The sequence below is a fragment of the Melanerpes formicivorus genome, unplaced genomic scaffold (assembly GCF_026170545.1).
Source record: "Melanerpes formicivorus ecotype bairdi unplaced genomic scaffold, bMelFor1.0.p_v2 SCAF_1, whole genome shotgun sequence".
NCBI classification, from domain to species: Eukaryota; Metazoa; Chordata; class Aves; order Piciformes; family Picidae; genus Melanerpes; species Melanerpes formicivorus.
In genome coordinates, this window is record NW_027142353.1 from 5,569,976 (window position 1) to 5,594,273 (window position 24,298).

Genomic DNA, 24,298 nt, shown 5'->3' on the forward strand with positions numbered 1-24,298 from the left:
CCTTCAGAGTGGGGCTCTCAGATTCATAGTGCTATTTTAAGCATTTTTCTGCAAAGCAGAATAGACCTGTCTCTGGAGGTGGCCATTTATAAAGGGAAAAGTCAATGAATCAATAGCGCTGTCTTCCATATTTCAATGATGATAAAAAAGTGCATTTAGGTTCTAATCTTGGTCTGCATATCTTAATCTCATAATACTTTTTTTTCAATAATTGGTCCTTTCATACAAAATGTGATACAAAATCTTCTGACTCAAGTATTTTTTATACACATTTTTAAAATGTTTATTTGTTATCTTGAGTTAGGTGCTCCTAAAAAAGTCCAGTCTCATCCTGAGCCTGTATTAAAATATTTCATCTTCTTGAATTTATGAGTAAACCATACTTTCTTCTCCTGCTAGGCTGTCTGACCTATCTTGTTCCCATCCACTTCAAAATATACTCAGCCTAGACAGAATGTTCAAAGTGATGCAATGGCTGTCTCTGAAAATACTGTGCCGAGAGATGGCATCCTTTGGAATGACCTATGAAAAATGTCAGCATCTATTACAAACCGCCTATCATGTTTGGAAGGGATTTCACCAAGTTTGTCTAAACTGCTTTGTGTAGAAGTTCTTTGCTGCTGTTTTCCATCACTGTGTGTATTTTTAAACATTGCTGACAAATTTGAGAAGTATGAAATCTGTTCAGCTAGCCTTGGACATTGAAAATGGACTTTTTTTTTTTCAAGTGACAAGTATACTTGCAACTGAAAAGACTTCTCCACAACAGCCTTTCACTGCATCTGGTATTATGATATTCAAAGAGCTTCTTTAATGTTTGAATATATAGGTTAGACTCTTCCCCATTTTAGAATAGGATAGGATAGGATAGGGTAGAATAGAATAGAATAGAATAGAATAGAATAGAATAGAATAGACCAGACCAGGTTGGAAGAGACCTTCAAGGTCATCATGTCCAACCCATCATCCGACCCACCTAATCAACTAAACCATGCAATCAAGCACCCTATAAAGTCTCCTCCTAAACATCTCCAATGATGGCGACTCCACCACCTCCCTGGGCAGCCCATTCCAATGGACAATCACTCTCTCTGTGTAGAACTTCCTCCTAGTCTCCAGCCTAAACCTCCCCTGGCACAGCTTGAGATTGTGTCCTCTTGTTCTGGTGCTGGTTATCTGAGAGAAGAGACCAACCTCCGCCTGTCTACAACCTCCCTTCAGGTAGTTGTAGAGAGCAATAAGGTCACCCCTGAGTCTCCTCCTCTCCAGGCCAAGCAACCCCAGCTCTCTCAGTCTCTCCTCATAGGGCTTGTGTTCCAAACCCCTCACCAACTTGTGTCCAATGCTGGACACATTCCAGCAAGTCAACATCTTTCCTAAAGTGAGAGCTCCAGAACTGGACACAGGACTCAAGGTGTGGCCTAACCAGTGCAGTGTACAGGGGCACAATGACCTCCCTGCTCCTGCTGGCCACACTGTTCTTGATACAGGCCAGGATGCCATTGGCCCTTCTTGGCCACCTGGGCACACTGCTGGCTCATGTTAATGTTTAATGACATCTCTTTTAGAAATATTATAAAAGGTATAAATAGCATTGCTGATTTTTAGCATGCTAAAACCTCTTAAACAAAACGTAAAGTGAAATTCTGGTTTAGACTTTGTATTGCACATCCACTCTAGCTTTCAGTGTGGCTCTAAGTTATGTAGTGGTATTAGCAGTAGTGAGCACTGTGGGCTATTACTCAAGTAAATACAGAAATTAGAAAAATCAGCAAAAGTATACCCTGGACCTAATCAGATACATTTTGACTTATCCACTGTTTCCTGAGGCTTGCCCTTCTTTACATTTTATACTGCTATAAATGCCAGCTCTCAAACTTCAACTTTAGTTGCGATGAACTATGTGAACTATGCTTCAGCCAGTAGCTTGAAGTTGTGTCTCCTATGACCTCCCTGATGCATTAGCCAGCCACCTCGAGGCAAAGAACTTGCAATACATCAGCCCCAATTACTTGCCTCAGTCACATCAAGCAGATGTGTCATGAGGATGAAAGTCTGAGGAGTGTTACCGGTATAATAATATCTGAGGGTTATGTTTTACAGAAGTTTTGTTCCATAGGAACCATGAAGCATAGCTGAACAGGTCAGCAGCATGTATTCTTGTGCTGTAAGCTTCGGCTGCCACTGTTTCTGTTCATTTACTGGGACTCTTCAGTACTGGTGTTATATAAATCAAGCTGGTAGTTGACAAGCAGTGCACAAGCAGCCTAGACTGACTTTTGTTACTATCCCTTTGGAGAGAAAGTAAAATCTTCCTTGTAAGCCAGACACTGCACTGGAATACTCAAAGCACTAAAAATAATGTATGAAGAAGTAAAAAAAATGCTGCTGGCTGTGAAGTCGTGATGATGTAAAGTCTACAGAAGTGAACTAACTCATCTATTGCTGGAGTTGCAAGGATAATATGAGCCAGTAAACACATTTCTGAAGGAGTAATTCTCAAATTAGTAGAAGTTTGTAATTTTTTTTTCCCATGATTTTCAAATAGGCTGTAGGTCAAGGCTGAACTATTTACTATTTAAGATTAACTCTTTCTTTTTCCCTTTCCCTTTCCCTTTCCCTTTCCTTCTTCCTTTTTCTTTTTTTTCTGTTTCTTTTGTCTGAAAGCTATGAAGAGTGGATAGAGCAATTTAAGCTAGAGAAAATCTGAAGTTACCTGAGAAGACTGTTAAAATGCATGTGAAAACTTAAAAATATCATTATCTAAAAGTCAGAATCTTTCCTGCTGATCTTGAGGGAGTTTATTCCCTCCCCATTCACAGGTAACTGTTACCTACAACAAGAACAAGTATACAAGTCATATAACTTTCCAGTGGTCTACAATCAATTCCTATAACAGTAACCCAATTGCACTGTATTTGATACAAAGTTTACTATGCTCTTTCAACATTTATTACAAAGATCAACACAAAAGAAATTCTAGTATTTGGGCCTTGGGGTGGGCACATATTTTATCTGTACTGTATTTGATTATTTTTATAGCTAGGTGTCTTCAATTAATTTATCTGATTCAGAAAGAAAACCCCTCAGGAATTATTGCAAAATACTAAATTGAAAATTGCAAAAAAAAGTGGAAAAAAATATTATACAGGTACACTGTGAGTAATAATTTCAAACATATCTGTTTTACTGAGCTAAGCCTCATAAAAAGCATATTGGAATTTGGTTCTCCAAATGCTTATATTCCTTTGAAAATCAGACACAAGAGCGTGCTGACCTGCAGGGCATAGCTTTGCTACTGTGACAGCCTTTCTGTTGCTCCACGCTGTGAAAGTCAGCAGAAGTAATCAGAAAGGCTACAGATTGCCCTGCTGAATAAACTGTGTATAATCCCATGATTTCAGCTAGGATGGACAGGAGTCCCAGATCTGCTTTCTGTGTTTTGGGTGAATATGCAACACCGAGGCTGATATATATGTGAGAGTTGTCTAGCATAGAAAGATCACAGTTGAGGTAGCTGCAATTGTAAAGTTTCAGTAGACTTTATAAAATGATTGAGATGCATGTTTTAAATATCTCTAAGAACAGAAAGGAATAGAGGATGCAGGAAGCAAGAATAGTAATGTGCATTTTGCTCAAATCAACACATGCACAGCTGGAGATTTCTCTTAATAAAAATTGCAAAAATATAAGTTAGCAAAGTAACTACCTGAGGTCTTATTGGACTTAATCATTTTAGAGTTGCTGCCTTGGAATACTCTGGAAGCAATTTGACATCCATTGCATAAAGGACAGATTATTTTTGTGCAACCTCAAGACTCCATCTTATGGAGGAAAACTCTGAAAAGTGTGAAATCTCTAACAATATAAAGAGAATTTGCAAAAGTATATAATATGTAGATTTATTCACATCTGGCATGGAATTCTAACTGGATGGCTGTAGACTCTCCTTGCATTTTTAATAGTTAAGTTACATTAATATATATATACATGTTTATATGTGTGTGTGTATATGCTTAGGATTAGTTTAATGTTAAGAAACCTCAAATTGATTAACCAACAAAATCTAATACAAGAAGGAATTTTTTTTCCTACATCACATAGGTCACAACAACCCCAAGCAGTGCTACAGGCAGGGGTCAGAGTGGCTGGAGAGAGGCCAGGCAGAGAGGGACTTGGGGGTGCTGGTCGATGGTAGGCTGAACATGAGCCTGCAGTGTGCCCCAGGCAGCCAAGAGGGCCAATGGCATCCTGGCCTGCATCAGGAACAGTGTGGCCAGCAGGAGCAGGAAAATCATTGTGCCCCTGTACACTGCACTGGTTAGGCCTTGAGTCCTGGGCCCTGCAGTTTAGGAAAGATGTTGACTTGCTGGAAGGAGTCCAGAGAAGGGCAACAAAGTTGGTGAGGGGTTTGGAACACAAGCCCTATGAGGAGAGGCTGAGGGAGCTGGGGTTGCTTAGCCTGGAGAAGAGGAGACTCAGGGGAGACCTTGCTCTCTGCAACTACCTGAAGGGAGGTTGTAGACAGGCAGAGGTTCTAGACAGGCAGAGGCTGGTCTCTTCTCCCAGGCAACCAGCACCAGAACAAGAGGACACAGCCTCAAGCTGCACCAAGGGAGGTTTAGACTGGATGTCAGGAAGAAATTCTTCATAGAGAGAGTGGTTGCCCATTGGAATGTGCTGCCCGGGGAGGTGGTGGAGTTGCCATCATTGGAGATGTTTAGGAGGAGACTTGATAGGGTGCTTGGGTGCATGGTTTAGTTGATTAGATGGTGTTGGATGATGGGTTGGACACGATGATCTTGAAGGTCTCTTCCAACCTGGTCTGTGCTATGCTATGCTATGCTATGCTATGCTATGCTATCCTATCCTATCCTTAAATCACATCACATCTGTTTGATGGTAGTTCAAGAATCAGTGAATGTAACAAGTTCTCTGCATTCCTCAGTTTGTACATGAAATTTCTTGTGAGAAGAGAGAGTTAAAACTGCTGGTTTAGATAGCCCACTAAATAGACTGGTGGACTTTTGACTGATTTAGCCAGAAAGACTTAGTCCATAATTGCTTTTCAGATGAGAACTTGTTCATGCACATATTAGGAATACTTGGCTGATTATATTATATGGCAAAGATTTTTTGTTATATCATATCATGTCAGTGGTCAGACACTCTTTGAAGCTGTCCATGATGCGTGTTCAGCAGGAATTATCTTTCTTGACAACACTTTTAGATATAAGTTGGTTTTTTTCAAAACATAATTTGGTCCTCTTATTCCAGGAAGAGTGTGTGCTTATGTACATAGGACAGGCATATGGCTGTGTCTATGCATACCTTTGCATTACTAAAACAATGTATGCCTTGAAATGGTAATAAATTAAATGTTGCCTTTCATAAAGAATGTGTCAATTATAGTTTATTTTTTAGGTGAGTATTTAATTTGACTAATTGACAGCTGGCTATACTAATTGTGATTTGAGCTGTTTTCTGTCTCTAAAGGAAGCAAGATCTTGATAATGTCATCAAAGTGAATCCCAGTTCTTTCGCAAGCGACAAGGAGTAAGTCTTCAAAGCTTCTCAGGCTCTACTTTTCTAAGTAGTGAGTAGTTTGTAACTATGAGAATCTCCGAAAAGGTAAGGTTGCAAATCTGTAAAATGCTTATTGATTATTAAGTAACATTCCTTATAGAGAATGATGAATATAAATATACAGATTAATTAACTGGCATGGTCATTATCAGCTGAACAAGTAATACCTATGGCAATCTTTCATGCAAGCCTTATATGCTTCCTCTATGAGACTGCTAAAGAAGTCTTGTAATATATTTAGAGAATAGGCATTAAACAAAATGTTGTAGAACTGATGGATGGAGGGTATAACAAGGTGTTTCAGTCAGCAAGGGTAGCGATTCATAAAGAACAGCTTGAACTTGCATTTTGAACACCCCATCAGTTCGGCGTGTTTCAGGCCAAGCTTCTTGTGGTCTGCAAATAGCTCTTCAGCATGCAGAGATGGAGGAACTGCCAGGATACTGTGATAGTAAGAGCTGTGTCATATTTGTCACACCTAATATCATCATTCTTCAGTAATGATGTTCTAAACAGTAGCAGCACATATATGCTGTTGACAAGTGATCACCTGTTTTACAGTAGGCAGAGTATATTTTCTTATTATGGTCAACATTTTGAGGATAAACTTAACACTTTTTTTCATTTTAAGTATGTGTACAAATATATTTACTTCTTTTACTACCTATTATTTCTTCCCAGATAGGGGGACTATTTTGACAGTTGGAGTTGTTTACTTTTTTTTTTTTTTCCAGAGGAAAAGCCCCTGAGGATTTTACCGAACTAACGACTGCTGGTCAGAAAAATAAGAGGCAAGGCTGTCATAATCTTTTCACTCTATATGTATAAAATTTGGTGGTTGATTAGATATTAGTCTTAATGGGTTCTTTTGTGCAAATGTTTTAGAGAAGTCAAAATAATTTCTTTATTTAAACCATAGAATTTTAATATTTTAAAATTCCTCATTAAACACAGCCTAATAAATATAAATAGTTCAGTGTGGAAGAAACACAGGCAGCACTTGACTTTATCTTACTGGAACTCTAAGAAGTCAGTTCATAACCATCAAAGTTCTTTAATGTGAAATGCTCCATCAAACAAAAAAAATTATCCTTTAAATACAAAAACTGGGAAATCATAAATAAGTGTTTTAAATCCTCTTTTTTCCTTAGCATCATGATTCATTTTCACATGAGAACGAGTTTGCCTATTTTAACTCTTAAACAATTACTCAGCTGATGATATTGTAATTTTTAATTACAAGCTACTTAATATAAACTTGTAATAAAATATTTTATAGATTATATATGTTAATATTTGAAAGTTATTACTTGAGATTGGCTTTTTCATAGCCAGTGATTTATGAGCAACTAGTATAAATGTGGTCATATGGTCCTAGAGAGTGCATACAACCCTAGATAACAACACTTGTTAGATCTGGGCTGGATTATAGCTACAAAGCGAATAAGACACTTTGGCAACTCAGCTCATGATGCTGATGCCTGTAGTGAATGAAATTATGTTATCAAGTTAAAATGATACAGACATAGTCAGTTTAGAAGATGTAGGCAGACCCTTCACGTGTAACATGACAACACAATGTGACCGAGCAGTCACAAATTGAAGTGAGATTCAGACTGGGTATAATGAGGAATGTACAGCAGTGGAGCAGGTTGCCTGGAGAGGTTGTCATCCCTGTCCTTGGAGGTTTTCAAGACCCGACTAGAAAAAGCCCTGAGCCATGTGATCAGATCTGTCCCTGCTTTGAGCAGGAGGTCACACTAGAGATTCAGTATTCAGTATTTAGTATTCCTAAGGTTGGAAGGGACCTCAAAGATCATCGAGTCCAACCTGTCACCACAGACCTCACGACTAGAGTAGGGAGGACACTACTGCCCACTGCAGGCTTGAACTCAACAATCTTCCCATTAAGGGTCTTAATGCACTACCAACTGAGCCATCGCCTGTCGATGGTCTCCCAAGGTCCTTGAATTCCAATCTGAATTATCCTACAACACCATAATGAACTTATAGTTTGTCATTCTTTTGTAGTGTCTCACTAACTAAACACTTAGGATGTGAAATAATCGTGATGCATTCTTAGCATAGTCAGGAATCCAACTTGTGAGATGCATGTAACTTTTGTCTTCTTCAACATAAAAAAAATTAATCCATTTAATATATTTAAGTTGAATCAAATAATTAGATTAATTCTGAAGTCTTTCTCACTTTGACAGAGATGATGACCTTGGTGATCACTCTGAAGTAAAGTCTGCTGATGACCAAAGTAAAAAGCAGTAAGACTCAACTACTTGTTCTAAAATGTAGAGTTAATTTATTACGAGTTGCTTAGTGTGGTATCAGAAAATGTGAATTCCTAATAAAAGCAAGCATAATTTGCCTGAGTTGACTAAGAACATATGTGTATTATTTTTAATAATATGCCTGGTTAACCAAATACAAAAATATAGCTCCATGTATTTTGATAATAAGCTATGGCTCAGATTTACAATGTCCTGTAGTAAATGAAAATGCCTGGTGACAAGATCATCATGAATATTTTTGTGCTTATCTAGGTGTTTTGTGAACTCAGCTGTCAGCCTCTCAAAGAAATATAAGTAAATACATTCGTACTTTAAAAGTTTTGCTGCTACTAGGTTTCATTATTTGCAAAAACTAAGATCCATTCTGGTCAATTAAATTTAATTTAGCATTATGTTTTCAGGTACCATTCTGATGGTACCTCTTTGTGATGGCATCTCTTGGAGCCTTCCATTTAATTATATATGTAAAATGAAGAGGAAGAATTCAGCTACCTGTATACATAGGCAGTTTTGCTAATTTTTAATATACAATATTTTTATCCCAGCAGTTCCACTTGACAGTCTGACCAGAGAAGCATATACTGAATATATGTGGTGAATGAGTTTCTCTTTTGGTTCTGAAAGGGGGCCTGTCACATTAGGAATCAAGCACAATAGAGGGTGCTGCTTCATGCAGCATGCAATGCATATAAAACAGCAATGATCACTGAGAAAGGTTCATTTAGCAGAGCTTCAGACTTTGGCAAGCTCACTGAAATAAATCAAACTGCTGCCCAAACATCCAGCGTTAAGGCTTATAGTCATCAAGTTGTTTCAGAATATAATCTTTGGCAGAACCAAACAGGAGCAGCTTTTTTTTCTGAGCTGCTTTGTAGAATCATGAAAAACATTATTAGCACATATTCCTTAAATCCTATAATGTGTCTGACAAGGTTTATTTTCATGTATGGTTGCATGTCATGTTTGTGGCAGGGAAAGCTGCAGGAGGCATGGTTTCTTTTGCTTGAATCATAATCCTGCTTTTTGAAATAAGAGTCTATATATCTGTTTAGCCATTCATTGTGAAAAACAAACTGTACTATATCCAAAAAAAAGGAAATTATGGAATATAGTGAAATCAAGGACAAAACATTTTAGAGAACTGCTAAGAAAATGCAGAATGCTATCAACCACTGAGGTGTTACTGCACAGCTGAAAACCTCAGTGGGACCTTTGAGAAAACTAGAGTTCAGTTAAAGTTCGATGAAGTTACTGATATGAAAATACCTGCCAACACAAACTTGAGGGCTTAAAATTATAGGTCAGAGATTCCTTTCTTTTTCACATGCAACAATTTAACAACAGCAAGTAAAAGAAAAAAATATCTTACTTACTGTTTCTAGGCCAAGCTTCCAGATTTATGTCTCTGACTGTAACTGAAAGCTGCATAACTGAAAATGCTTTCTTAAAAGTGTTTGTTTTCTTGTGGCATGGTTTCTTTTATATACATATATATACACACACACACATATACATATACACTTATTTATGTATTATTTTTTCATTATTTATTTATTTATTTTAGGATAACTGAGCAAGCGTATGAAAATCCTCCAAGGACTCCAAATAATCTCCCAGAAACAAACTACTCCAGTGACAGTGAAAGAAAGGCCAGGTACTGTGGACAATAATTGAGAACTATAACTTCTGAAGTGCCATTTTGTGAAAAATAGAAAGTAAAAAAATTAAGAGAAATCATCTTCATGCATGACATTTCAGGGATGTTTAGAAACCTCACAACAGTCCCTGGAATTACGCCAGTCCCCTTCTGAATTCTGCTTCCAGGATCACACACAGAGAAGCTCGCAAAGCCCACACAGCTCTAGTGCGCAGAATGGGGAGCACCAGACATACCCTGTGTAGCTTTAGAGATGTAGCTGAGGCATGAAATTTAGGGAAGTGGTTAAGCCAGAATTCATATACAAACAATAAAAGAGGAAAGGCATTTCCTGCACAGTAGATACACCACCCTCTCAGGCAGTTTCTTTCTTGCTGAGGCTGTAAAGAAAACAGTACTCTATTCACTCAAGTTCCTTGTTAGGTTCCTAGAGCTTTATGGGGTGAATCTCAACTCATGTGTCATCTCTTATCCAAAGAGCTGTGTTTCTGATATTTTAAAGAGGTTAGGCCACACCTCGAGTACTGTGTCCAGTTCTGGGCCCCTCAGTTTAGGAAGGATGTTGACTTGCTGAAAGGAGTCCAGAGAAGGGCAACGAAGTTGGTGAGGGGCTTGGAACACAAGCCCTATGAGGAGAGACTGAGGGAGCTGGGGTTGCTTAGCCTGGAGAGGAGGAGACTCAGGAGTGACCTTATTGCTCTCTACAACTACCTGAAGGGGGGTTGTAAACAGGCGGATGTTGGTCTCTTCTCCCAGGCAGCCAGCACCAGAACAAGAGGACACAGTCTCAGGCTGCGCCAGGGGAAGTTCAGGCTGGAGGTCAGGAGGAAGTTTTACACAGAGAGATTGATTGCCCATTGGAATGGGCTGCCCGGGGAGGTGGTGGAATCGCCATCACTGGAGGTGTTCAGAAGGAGACTTGACAGGGTGCTTGGTTACATGGGTTAGTTGATTAGGTGGTGTTGGATGATAGGTTGGACGCCATAATCTTGAAGGTCTCTTCCAACCTGGTCTGGTCTGGTCTGGTCTGGTCTGGTCTGGTCTATTCTATTCTATTCTATTCTATTCTATTCTATTCTATTCTATTCTATTCTATTCTATTCTATTCTACTCTATTTCTTTTGCAGTACTCTTGCTCTGAATGCATTCTGTCACAATGAAAAATGTAATGCAGGGATATTTAGTAGAACTAATTGAACACCGGGTCAGCCTATCCATCTCCTAGCTTTTGGGGATAGAGAAGGATAACTGATGTCTATATGTCATTAAAAAGTTCTTATATGGAGAAAACATGCTCAAAATAAAAATCTCCAATGTTTTCCATTTGCTATGCAGGGTAGGGTTTTCATTTAAAAGCATGGTCTGGGATGTATTCAGATGTAATTTCAGAGAGGAAACCATATATTTTTCATCAGAGTCAAAATGTATTTTCAAGAACTATGGCAACAAAAATATAATGTATAATTCTTGAATTAAAGACCTTTTAGGATTAGGAAAACCTCTCTTCAGTACCAACCCACCCATCTATGTGGATTAATGTAGACAGTATTGCTAAAAGACATAGTCTGGTAAGTAAGGTGTCATATTGCTGTATAGCAGTTGTGAACTGCCTGGGTTGAGGTTGATGACTTGAAAAGGGGAAATAGCAATCACTTTATGGGAACTATCATCAGTATCCCAGTCCTTGAACTTTTGTACACCTGAGCCTTGGTGTGGGTAGGACGAGGCAGAGTCTTTGATGTCTCATTTTCATACATGTTCTGGTGGAGGTTGAAGTGTCATTGAAATTCATGTGTTCTGAAACTTCTGCATGGTCCTGAAGGCCAAGCACAAAAATTATCTGAGAATAAAAGGAAATCCAAACAGCATAAATTTCAGGTCTCAAAAAGAATATTCAACAGGAAAAAAAATCCAATGTTTTGCAGCATTTTGCAGACATACATCTTCAGAGGTGTAATAGTCAGATTGTCTTGAAAAATTAAAATACAGAATAATACAAGAATTGAAACACAAAGAATGAGTTTCCATACACAGTGTTAACTTACACTTGATAAAATGTGTACCCCCTGCCTGAAGCTCCAATCCCAGTTTAATTCATAAAAGCTTACTAAATCAATGGTCTTTGCATGTTATTCTCTGAGGATTTATGCAACAGGTTCTAAAGTATTTATGGTTGAGTGGTTTGCTGTATAAACAAGTCACACCATAGCAAGTGAGTGGGTGATATGAACTGAAAGAATAAATTAATTAGATACATAGTTCTCAAGATGTGTTGTGGCTCAGTTTTAACTTAGTGTCTTGTCAAGCTTTCAGACTGGAAAGGTTAAAGAAAGCATGCCCCCTTTGAAGAGTGAGAATGGAGATCTGGTATTAACAGATGAAAAGGCTGAGGTACTCAATAAATTTTTTGCCTCAGGCTGCACAGGCAATCTTAGTCTGTCCCTCTCTTGAGTCAATGGACCACTAGGTGTGGACTAGCAGGGTAAAGTCCCTCCCAGTGTAAGGGAAGATCAAGTTCAACACCATCTGAAGAACCTGAATGTACATAAATCTATGGGACCTGATGAGATGCATCGCAGAGTTCTGAAGGAGTTGGTTGACAGAGTTGCAAAGCCACTTTCCATGATATTTGAGAATTCCTGGCAGTCAGGTGAAGTCCCTGGAGACTGCAAGAAAGGAAACATTGCACCTATTTTTAAAAAGGGTAAAAAAGAGGACCCTGGAATTTACTGACCTGTCAGCCTCACTTCTGTGCCTGGGAAGACCATGCAACTGATCTTCCTGGAGGCTATACTAAAGGAAATGGAGGACAGGGAGGGGATTAGAGATAGCCTGCATGGCTTCACCAAGGGCAAGTCCTGCCTGACCAACCTGGTGGCTTTCTATGATGGTGTAACTACATCAGCAGACAAGGGGAGACCAACAGATGTCATCTGTCTGGAGTTTTGTAAAGTCTTTGACACAGTCCCCCACAACATCCTTCACTCTAAACTGGAAAGATGTGGATTTGATGTGTGGTCTGCACAGTGGATAAGGAATTAGTTGGATGATGGTGTACAAAGGGTAGTGGTCAACAGCTTGAAGTCCAGATGGAGAAGGGTAATGTGTGGTGTCCATCTAGGATGTGCATTGGAACTAGTGCTGTTCAATATCTTCATCAATGATACAGACAGCAAGACTGAGTGCATCCTCAACAACTTTAAAGATGATATCAAGCTGAGTGGTGTGGTTGATAAGAGTGAAGGACAGGATGCCATCTAGAGGGACCTCAACAGGCTAGAGAAGTGGGCTGAGGATCTCATGAGGTTCAATAAGGCAAAGTGCAAGGTCCTGCACCTAGGTCAGGGCAAACCTCAATATCTATAAAGGCTAGGGGATGATGAAATTGAGAGCAGACCTGCCAAAAAGGACTTGGGGATACTGGTGGATGAGAAGCTGGACATGAGCTGAAAATGTGCACTTGCAGCCCAGAAGGCAAATTACATCCTGGGCTGCATCCAAAGAAGCATGGCCAGCAGATTTAGTTGATTAGATAGTGTTGGATGATAGGTAGGATGATAGGACTCGATGATCTCAAAGGTCTTTTCCAACCTGGTTAATTCTATTCTATTCTATTCTATTCTATTCTATTCTATTCTATTCTATTCTATTCTATTCTATTCTATTCTATTCTATTCTATTCTATTCTATTCTATTCCATTCCATTCCATTCCATTCCATTCCATTCCATTCCATTCCATTCCATTCCATTCCATTCCGATTTAACTAGATGGTTTAAAATGTCAGCCTGATTCAGTTCCAGATTCTGCAGCTAAATACAGTGAGTTAAATGGAAGATTTGGGAAGAACAAGCTTAACATCAAAAAGAAGGACAGGGCCGTACTTCATTGGAACAGAGAAGTGATATTCCTATACCACTTTCCACTATATCAAGAAATTTAGGCATTTGCATCATCAATACACTCCATTCTGTGGTGTGTGTTGTGCAAATGTCAAGCTTGGTTGGGGAAAAAATAGCCAAAAAACTCTTTCAAAAGGTGATTGTTTTGCTTCAGTTTGTTTTGCTTCAGTTTGCTTTCCTACTTACTAAGCTTTCTTGCATCTTGCCTGAAATGTAAGTGGAGTTTTGGGGTATTCATTAGAGGAGATACTTTCTCTGTGGTGAGCAAACCCAGCTTTGCTACATTACTATCAAATAACAAATGTAGAATAGAATAGAATAGAATAAACCAGGTTGGAAGAGACCTTCAAGATCATCGAATCCAACCTATCATCCAGCACCACCCAACCAACTAACCCATGTAACCAAGCACCCTGTCAAGTCTCCTCCTGAACACCTCCAGTGATGGCGAATCCACCACCTCCCCGGGCAGTCCATTCCAGTGGGCAGTCACTCTCTCTGTGTAAAACTTCCTCCTGACCTCCAGCCTGAACCTCCCCTGGTGCAGCCTGAGACTGTGTCCTCTTGTTCTGGTGCTGGCTGCCTGGGAGAAGAGACCAACCTCTGCCTGTTTACAACCCCCCTTCAGGTATTTGTAGAGAGCAATAAGGTCACTCCTGAGTCTCCTCCTCTCCAGGCTAAGCAGCCCCAGCTCCCTCAGCCTCTCCTCATAGGGCTTGTGTTCCAAGCCCCTCACCAACTTTGTTGCCCTTCTCTGGACTCGTTCCAGCAAGTCACACAAATAAAACATTTACCATTTGAGCTTCTCAGTAACTACACAGTTTTAATGCATATCTGGCATTGCTTACAAATCAAAGGCAACATATACACATTATGAAAGACAAGCATGTAGAAAGTGTATCTGGGCTATGCAACGCCTTCCACATGCATGTTATCCGTCTGTTACACTTGCCCTGGCAAAAACATATTCTACAAATACAAAATGATTATAAAAAAACTGTTTCTAGCATTGCCAAGCATTATTCAAGATTGATAATGAAACGAGTAATAATTACCATACAGCTTATGAATTTTTAGAGGAATAGGATAATTAAATCAGTTCAGAAATGCACAAAACATGTATGACAACACTTCTTCAGCTGTCTCATACATACTCCTCCTTTCCATACAATCAAAACTGACAGTTAAGCAGCTAGAACTGGGACTGTTACAAAAAGGAAGATTCAATTTCCCTGATAGTTAAATTCAGTATGTTCCTTCCTACTCTGATACAAGGAACAATACAGTTACTGTAGCGAAGACAAATCACAGACTGAACAGCCTGTATCATAAAGACCCTCACTTTACTTCTGGGGACATGTTGCAATTTTGTTTGGCTGTTTGACAGCTCTCTGAGGGAATGAAATAAAGGGGGAGGAAAGGGAAAATGTAGGAGAAGGCAGTGTGTCACCGTTTCCTGACACGTATCGTTCGGCCTCGGATATCAGCACAGGCAAATCCAATACCATCATGTAGGGTTTTCTTCATGGGCTTGTGGATTTGATTTTGAAATATTGAAGAATCATTCAACAACAGCCTGAGGACATTATATTTCTAATTGATGCTATTTTATTTGATATATTTTTCTTGATGGTTGTGAAAATACAGAAAACCCCTCACCACCAAGTACGATGGCTTTTGTTTTTACAAGCATGTTACATTAATTTAATTGGCATATTATCATCAGTGTAGTGAAACCTTTAAAAATAGTAAGTACTGTTTAGTGATTGCTCTGCACTCTCTGCTCCACAGCAAACCATCTTATGGTGCCTATGAAGAAAATGTTACTGGAAATACTATCAAAACTGTTTACTCTACTTCTGATCGGTAAGTACACATTAACAGCATTGCCAAGAATCAAAGGACACAAACATTTTGCATAAGTGATCAAGTGTTCAGACTAAAAAGATAACAGTGGATGTCACCATTAAGCTCATCACATGACATTTCATAGAGATCTCTTTCACTGGGATCTTGCCATCAAATAATTAACACAGTTCAGCAGCTTAATGCTATGTTAGGCTCGCCAGCTGACATTTAAAAATATCTATAGAAACAACCGACAATGCTTTAAGTGATAGAGTTGACTGTGATTCTGTAGGTTTCTACCTCAGGCAGCTGCCCACCCTTCAGATTTTCCTTCCTTTGAGAGAATGGTTAATGTAATGACCAACTTTAAGTACAGATATGGAGGAAGAGAAGGCTCCAAGGTGACCTAATTGTGGCCTTCCAGTATCTGAAGGGGGCCTACAAGAAGGCTGGGGAGGGACTTCTCAGGATCTCAGGTAGTGATAGGACTAGGGGGAATGGAGTGAAGCTGGAGGTGGCTAGGTTCAGGCTGGATGTGAGGAAGAAGTTCTTCACTCTCTTCATGAGAGTGGTGAAGCCCTGGAATGGGTTGTCCAGGGAGGTGGTTGAGGCCCTGTCCGTGGAGGTGTTTAAGACCAGGCTGGATGAGGCTCTGGCCAGCCTGATCTAGTGTGGGGTGTCCCTGCCCATGGCAGGGGGATTGGAACTAGATGATCCTTGTGGTCCCTTCCAACCCTGACTGATTCTATGATCAGGTAGGCAGTGCTATACATGTGCTCACTATAACTGCCATGAAAATATGGTTTTCTTTTCCAAAGAAAATCAGAAATGTTTTCAGGCACTATAGCAACATAGATGAGAATTCTGTACCACAGTGATTAAATAATGAAATAAATAATTAAATTCAAGTACCCATTTAATTTTGTGATTAAAACATTAAAACCATTACCTTCCACTTCATCCCCATTTAGTATACATGCTCCCAGACATTCAGCAGCTTAATACAGTCTCATTACTCTTTGAAATAATTCAGTTCACCAAAGAAGGCCAAGCTTTCTATCAAGGTAGTCTTGCTACTTGAGAATTATGCTCAGCAATTTGCCCACCACAGGAGCATGTATATTACACCTGTCAACCAAAATGAAGGGAATATATATACATAACATTTTTCCATTTATGGCCATTTTATTGTATACAAATCTCTTTCCCATGTAGCACACTGAGCTTATCAATTTTCTCCTTGAGATTTCAATGGTAGCTCTTTTTCTGACAGCTGATGTTGCATTCTATACACAGGAGTATAATTGGAAAAGATATATGTACATACTGCAGGAAGCCCTTGGGCATAGATGCCAAAATGATCTTAGATGCCTTGCAGATTTGCTGTCATTCAACTTGCTTCAAGGTAAGGAGATTTCACCTGCTACTAAGAAATATCATTTGAAGGTAATGCTTGCATTGAACTACACATATAATAATAAGAGAATATTTAGACCTCATACTTTCTCCAGATGAGAAAATAGGAATTCTTGCACACTAGAGGAGAAGATTAATGTAGGAAATACTAATCTCTTTTATCCCTACACAATTCTTTCCTCTTTCTTTCCATATTTCTCCCTCCCTCTTTCTCTACTCTCCCTCCCCCTCTCCTCTTTTGCAACCAGGAGGATAAAGGATGCCTTGGAATGTATCCTGAATGTCCCACACATTTATAAGCCTTCAGTTATACAGATTTCCAGTCTGATATAGTGAATTATATGCTGCTTACACTTTCTTCATATTGCAGTATTTTATTCTGTTTGGATTTGTTTGGTGATTTTATGAAGTTTTGTGCATGTTCTTGATGAGCTGACATCTAAAACCATAGCTGGTGCAGAAACCACACTGAAACACATAAGTAAGAAGTATTTAAGCCACAGAAGTTAAATAATTTTACCAACTAATGTGAAAGATTTTAAACTGTATATATTATGCATAGTTTCTGCTGTGGGATAAAACAGTGTTGAAAGTTGGTATCTTTACCTCAGTCTTATTCATTAAAAATTATGTAAACCTTTTATTTCCCTTTTCCTGTTTCCAGTAAGAATGGAAGCACATGAGAAATTTTTGTTTCTTGTCGTTCCAAACCCTCAGCCTAAAATTTGCTCTTAAACTTTTCTCAGGCTACACCTACCAGCACTCACTCTATTTTCTTTCTGCCTCATTTGTCTTAAATCTGCTTGCATCTCCACACAGAGTTTGTTGTTCTAATGAACAATACTTGGCAAAATCACTGCATCAGCCTAGCTCATCCTTCTCCCCAGTCTTGCACAGCTTTTACTTCTGTTTATGACAGCAGTTCTTTTACCCAATTATTGCATGGAAAGTATCCCAAAGCAGAATACAGCAGTAAGATTGTACTTAACATCTATGAAAGTTATATATGCTTTTCATCTCATGTGGACTTTCTGAGCTTTGTGACCATTAGAAATGCTATTTATTTATTTATTTTCATGGAAATCACTATGCAATACTTCCTCAATTATTGAAAGTAAATACAATCTCTGGTATGTTTCCATTCTTCTCAGATACATAATCCCACATAAAGAGGAATGGGCTTTTTATGTGTTTAGGATGTTGGTTAGCGCCCTTTTTAGGCTGGATGTTAGGAAGAAGTTCTTCATGGAAAGAGTGATTGGCCATTGGAATGGGCTGCCCAGGGATGTGGTGGAGTCACCATCACTGTAGGTGTTCAGAAAGAGACTGGATGGGGCGCTTGGTGCCATGGTTTAGTTGATTAGGTAGTGTTGGTTGATAGGTTGGACTCGATGATCTCAAAGGTCTTTTCCAACCTGGTTTGGTTCGGTTTGGTTCTGTTCTATCCTATCCTATCCTATCCTATCCTATCCTATCCTATCCTATCCTATCCTATCCTATCCTATCCTATCCTATCCTATCCTATCCTATCCTATCCTATCCTATCCCATCCCATCCCATTCCATTCCAACATGATTAGATCCAAGATCCAGACAATATGCAATTTCCTTATGATAGATATACTGCAGCATCACATTAGTATTGGTTGAACTACCTGTTAAGTATTTTATCTTATTTTCTAGATTATATTCTTTTTGCTACCTGTTCCCAAGTGGGAACCAGTCCAGCCAGCAAAATTGAGCTGAAGCTTTGTATAGGCACCCAATTATGAGAGCACTGGCAGAAAATTAAACAACCAGTGTAGGTCTGTGCTTCACGCTTGCAGTTATGTATTTAGCTAAGTAGTGCAATTTCATGTCATTAATATTCATTTAGCTCCTTACAAATGCCCTGTATCCATTAGAGATTTGCATGTAGCTGACAGCAGTATAAGGTCCTTATTTCCTTGACCACAGCAACCCCATGCAGTGCTACAGGCAGGGGTCAGAGTGGCTGGAGATCGACCAGGCAGAGAGGGACCTGGGGGTACTGGTTGATGGTAGGCTGAACATGAGCCTGCAGTGTGCCCAGGCAGCCAAGAGGGCCAATGACATCCTGGCCTGTATCAGGAACAGTGTGGCTAGCAGGAGTAGGGAGGTCATTCTCCCCCTGTACACTGGACTGGTTAGGCCACACCTTGAGTCCTGTGTCCAGTTCTGGGCCCCTCAGTTTAGGAAAGATGTTGACTTGGTGGAACGTGTCCAGAGAAGGGCAACAAAGCTGGTGAAGGGTTTGGAATACAAGCCCTATGAGGAGAGGCTGAGGGAGCTGGGGTTGCTTAGCCTGGAGAAAAGGAGTCTCAGGGCAGACCTTATTGCTCTCTACAACTACCTGAAGGGAAGTTGTAGCCAGGTGGGGGCTGGTCTCTTCTACCAAGTAACCTGCACCAGAACAAGAGGACACAGTCTCAAGCTGTGCCAGGGGAGGTTCAGACTGGATGTTAGGAAGAAATTCTTCATAGAGAAGGTGATTGCCCATTGGAATGGGTTGCCCAGGGAGGTGGTGGAGTCACCATCATTGGAGGTGTTTAGGAGGAGACTTGATAGAGTGCTTGGTTGCATGGTTTAGTTGATTAGGTGGTGTTGGATGATGGGTTGGATGCAATGATCCTGAAGGTCTCTTCCAACCTGGTTTGTTCTATTCTTTCTATTCTTGCTTATCAAAGCTTTGAAAGGATGCCCATCTTTTTGCTGGTTTATACAAGGAAACATAAAAGAGGTGAAGAGAGCAGTCTGTTTTTACTAGTACCTTAATACTAACAGCTTATGTAGAAAAGAGAGAGAAAAAATGCAGTCCTATTTAGAAGCTGTATTTTCACTGTTCATCAAAGCTATTCATTCAGAGCTCAGATTTGATTATATTGCAGTACTTATAACCCCTAGTCTGGTATGAGGTTACTTCTTTAAAGACAGCATGTTGGGTATGTATATTAAAGGAGCACTTAATTTTAATTTTTCTTGTTACTTGTATGGTGAAGTGTGAAGTATGTAAAAGGCCACTGGAGGATCTGAAAGCAGGAGATAGCATTTGGATCTACAGACAGACTGTGCATTGTGAACCTTGCTATTCCAAAGTTAAAGGTAAGATGCAAGATATATTGAACTGAACAATATGCAGAACTTCATTCAATAACTTCAATATATTACAGCACAGCTATTGCTTTTGCTTATTTCTGTGTTCTTAAACATTTTCAAAGTATTTCACTCATTGAGACTGGGTGATTAAGGATGACATCTGACCCCAGTCTTTAGATGAAATAATTACTCAGTACCTATGAGTGTAGAATCCTACTTGTGCAGTCAATGAAGACACCTGCAGTAAGGCAAGGGCATCTTGCCTGAAAGGGACACAAATAAATTGCAAGGCCATATGAGAACCATGTTGTTCTACTGAAATTCATAACAAGGGCTCTTGAGGTATTTTCACCTAATCTAGTTATAAAGAAAAAGTACAAAATCTATTAAATTAAAATACACTGTGAATGCCATTCTTACTATTGTGAGGAGCACAGTGTGTATCCAAATGTGCAAGGCTGCAAAGAATAAAGGTTTTGTTTCATTAATTTGTGTAGGAGTTGCTATATATTAAATCCTCTCTGTTCCTGACAGTTATTAAGGCACAATACTACAAATCAGTACCTTTATACCAAATAAAGACAAATGGAAACAGAGATGGCTCCCATAACATCCTTGTGAGCATGTTCAGGAAGTGTGGGATAGAAGAACAGACCGTGAGATGGATTAAGAACTGGTTACAAAATAGAGTCCAAAGAGTGGTGCTTAATGGCACGAAGTCCAACTGGACAGCTGTGACTAGTGGAGTCCCCCAGGGATCAGTGCTGGGTCCGGTGCTGTTCAACATCTTCATCAATGATATTGATGAGGGGGGAGCAAGTTTGTTGATGATACCCAACTGGGAGGCTTGGCTGTTACATCTGAAGGCTGTGCAGTCATTTAGTGAGACCTGGACAGACTGCAGAGCTGGGCAAAGAGGAACTTCATGAGGTTCAATGGGGATAAGTGCAGAGTGCCGCATCTGGGAAGGAATAATAAACTGCACCAGTACAGGTTAAGAGGTGATCTGCTAGAGAGCAGCCCTGTGGAGAAGAACCTGGGAGTCCGGGCGGACAACAAATTATCCATGGGTTAGCAATGTGTCCTTGAGGCCAAGAAGGCCAATGCGATCCTGGGGTGCATTAAGAAGAGTGTGTCCAGCAGATCGAGGGAGGTTCTCCTCTCCCTCTTACTCTGCCCTAGTGAGACCTCACCTGGAATACTGTGTCCAGTTTTGGGCTCCCCACTTCAGGAGGGACAGGGATCTACTTGAGAGAGTCCAACAGAGGGCTACAAGGATTATTAAGAGACTGAAATACATGCCTTATGGGGAGAGGCTGAGAGACCTGGGGCTTTTTAGTCTGGAGAAAAGACTGAGATGGGATTTAATAAAAGTTTACAAATATCTGAGGGCTGGGTGTCAAGAGGGAGGGGACAGGTTCTTCTCCATTGCACCCTGTGATAAGACAAGGGGCAGTGGATATAAACTACAGCACAGGAGGTTCCACCTCAATATGAGGAACTATACTGTAAGGGTCACAAAGCACTGGAACGGGCACTCCAGGTTGTGGAGTCTCCTTCTCTGGAGACTTTCAAGACCCATCTGGATGCATAAGATTCTAAGGTCCTGCTCTGGCAGAGGGGTTGGACTAAATGATCTCTGGAGGTCCCTTCCAACCCCTGTGATCCTGTGATGAAATGTTATGATAAGCTGTTTTTTACCTATGCACTTCTAAGATAAGATCATGTTAACTAAAATCATATTGATTTGTTTTGTTAAAATATTTTGTGTGATGTCACTACAAAATTTGGTGGGAGGAGTGATTTTTTTGCAATTAAATCAAGACTATAAAATTAATAAGGCATTGTGACAGTTATAAAACTGTAGAAGACATACTGAAGGTCTATATATTAAGCATTATAAATTGACATATCCTGTTTCAGCAAATGACAAGAGGAGACTGCCAGACTGACTGCAGTAGATTTTCTGGGGAAAAAAAAGAATAAAAAGAAATGTATCTAAAGTTTTCTTGTGTGACATGTAGAGAGTACTGACTTGGTATTTCTGACTAATCTTTTCTCTTTCAGAAAAATGGATCTACTAATTCTGACATACAGAAAGCACGATACAGAAGTTCCACTAGTGTTTAGCTAAGTAAATTGTCCTGTTAATTCAAACCACTATGGAAAATTATTAAGTGTTTTTGCTAGGAACAAATACTTTAAATGAAGGCCTACTGCATGGTTCCCAAAGGTATTAATTTCATGAGAATTTAGATGCCTTTTCATGCACACATTCCAGGAAGCAAACCAAGATATTGTTTAGTATATCAATCAGATCTGTGAAACTGTTAAACTGTGTGGAAATCTACTGCTAGTTTATTGACGTCTTCCAAACATCAGGACATACTTGCACACACTCATGAAGGGGCTGTATTCTCTTTACTGAAAACACATCCCCTTAGATATTGAGAGCTGTTATCTTTATATAGCATGAATGGGACTAATCTCATCACAGGTTAGTCATTTAAAAGTCAGCTATTCAGTTTAAACTACTGTTTTCATAGAAAGTGAGGTGAATTCACTCTGTAACTTTGAGGAACGACATCAGTCTCTGGAGAAGGATTCTTCCCAAGTAACTTAAACGACAACTATAAGATGGAACAAATCATTTTGGAAAATGCATCCCTATTTCTGTGGAGGGATTCTAGACAAGAGTTAATAGAGAGTTTTAATTAGAAATATCCCACTCCATGTTCATAACTCTGGTAACTATTGCATTATCATTTTCTTAATGAAGTACACACATAATAGTTGCAAAGAAATCATGAAACACAAACTTTGTATGACATTATGTTGTATTTATCTTTCCTAATTTATTAATCTATTTAAACACCTTGGCTGGATTCATCTTGCCTAAATATCTACAGCATAGACACCTACTTCCAAGTTACTTATTCTATTCTGTCTTCATAACTATATAGAGAAGTAGACACTTTTAGGAAGTGTTTCAGTTGGTCAGACTGCAAACATCTATTACACCATGACATGAACCATGCTTTGAATATACTTTCCAATGCTTTGCAAAGCTACCTGGAGTGAATAGTTCAGATTTCTAGACATCTACATTAGGCCAGAGGAACTCTTTCCTTTGAGACTACAGTGAAGGTAATTTTTATTTTTTTCCCCTTTTTGGACCGTGTTTCTGCACTGAAGTATAAAAACAGAAAGAAGAATTCATGCTTTCTCATAATACATTTTGCCTTGTTTGCCTAAAATAATAAATAGTTCCATAGTTTACTGCACAAAGAAGGATGTTGGCTACTAGTTTCTTCCATGAGATGATTTAGATTGTGGTTATTCAGAAGGGACTTTACTCCCTTACATCGCTTCTTGAAAGGACATCTTGAATAGGACCAAGTCAGAATTAGAGTGCTCAGAGACTGCTGGTCCTGAGCAAGAACGTAGAAAGGTGAAAAGCATCAAAGCCATAGATTAATATTAGACTGCTGAGTGGCTGTCCCAGTCAAACTTTCTCTCCTTGTCGGTACATTCAAGTAGTGAATAGAGCAGGTATGGATGTCTGTGTACTTGAAGCCATTGAGCCTGCAGTTGAGTAATGATGTAATCTCTCTGTCCTGTCTTAAAACATGTTCAGACTGATACACAAAGGAGCCAAGAAACAGTAGATAGTTTTTCTTGATTTTATGAAAATGTCTTATAAATTAATGGCAGTAGCTTTAATAAACCTGTTATTATAGATACTTTTTCTGGTGTATGTCTCTTGCTGATCACATATTCTAATCAAACTATATTTATTACTGCCCTGGAAATTTTACCAAGAAACAAAAAATGACACTTGCAAAACAGGTGGAGAAAATTACCAGCAACATTTTAATACTGGGGTCACAAATTTCATCCTGTTCAGAGGCCAAGTTATTGCTCAGGCTCAGCTGCCACAGAAGATGATAGCTATTCATTTAAGCCAGTACATTAGAATCCAGGGCTTCCTAGTGCTTGAGAGGATGAGGTATTTAATTTCACTCCACTAGACCCCAGGAGCAAAGTCTGGATCCAAATATCTGCTACTTAAATGCTCGCTGACAGAGAAGTAGCAAGAAGAAACAATAAATCATAATTCTGTGCTCATTAATTCATCCTTGCTGAACAGACCTGGTAATTTTGCCATTTTTATAATTTATTTTCTTTTTATATGTTGCAAGTTTGGTGGAAAGAAACAGTGTGATGGTGAGAGAAAGTTCAGATCTTCCCCCCACATGGTGCTTGATATTTACCATGTAAAAGCAGGCATGGCAGTACTCATTAAAAAAATCATATTAACATCTCAATACCAATGTATAAAAACTTAATGGGTTTTTGTCCTCTTTGCATATCATTAGCATGTGGTGTTTTATTTGTCTTTGACTAGTGCTTCCCTGGAACAATCCGAATGAACAGTTTGCTGGCAGCTGTTTTAATGAACACATTATCTTCC

The 24,298-nt window shown here is 39.3% G+C and overlaps 1 protein-coding gene across 8 annotated transcripts in view; it reads left to right on the plus strand.

The window, feature by feature from the left end:
• Positions 1-23,567, plus strand: part of SCEL (sciellin) — a 95,503-nt gene extending 71,936 nt beyond the window's left edge. For 6 of the 8 annotated variants that reach the window (XM_068156862.1, XM_068157130.1, XM_068157047.1 and 3 more), the window contains 8 exons: positions 5,497-5,556; positions 6,321-6,377; positions 7,803-7,862; positions 9,454-9,543; positions 15,239-15,313; positions 16,592-16,700; positions 19,728-19,830; positions 20,359-21,870. In XM_068156862.1, coding sequence (XP_068012963.1) covers positions 5,497-5,556; positions 6,321-6,377; positions 7,803-7,862; positions 9,454-9,543; positions 15,239-15,313; positions 16,592-16,700; positions 19,728-19,830; positions 20,359-20,753 — 949 coding nt within the window. In that variant the 3' untranslated portion in view covers positions 20,754-21,870. Of the gene's footprint in view, positions 1-5,496; positions 5,557-6,320; positions 6,378-7,802; positions 7,863-9,453; positions 9,544-15,238; positions 15,314-16,591; positions 16,701-19,727; positions 19,831-20,358; positions 21,872-21,891 lie in introns of those variants that run through there. The other 2 variants (XM_068157403.1, XM_068157308.1) reach the window with 2 other exon arrangements.
• The last annotated feature ends 731 nt before the right edge of the window (positions 23,568-24,298 follow it).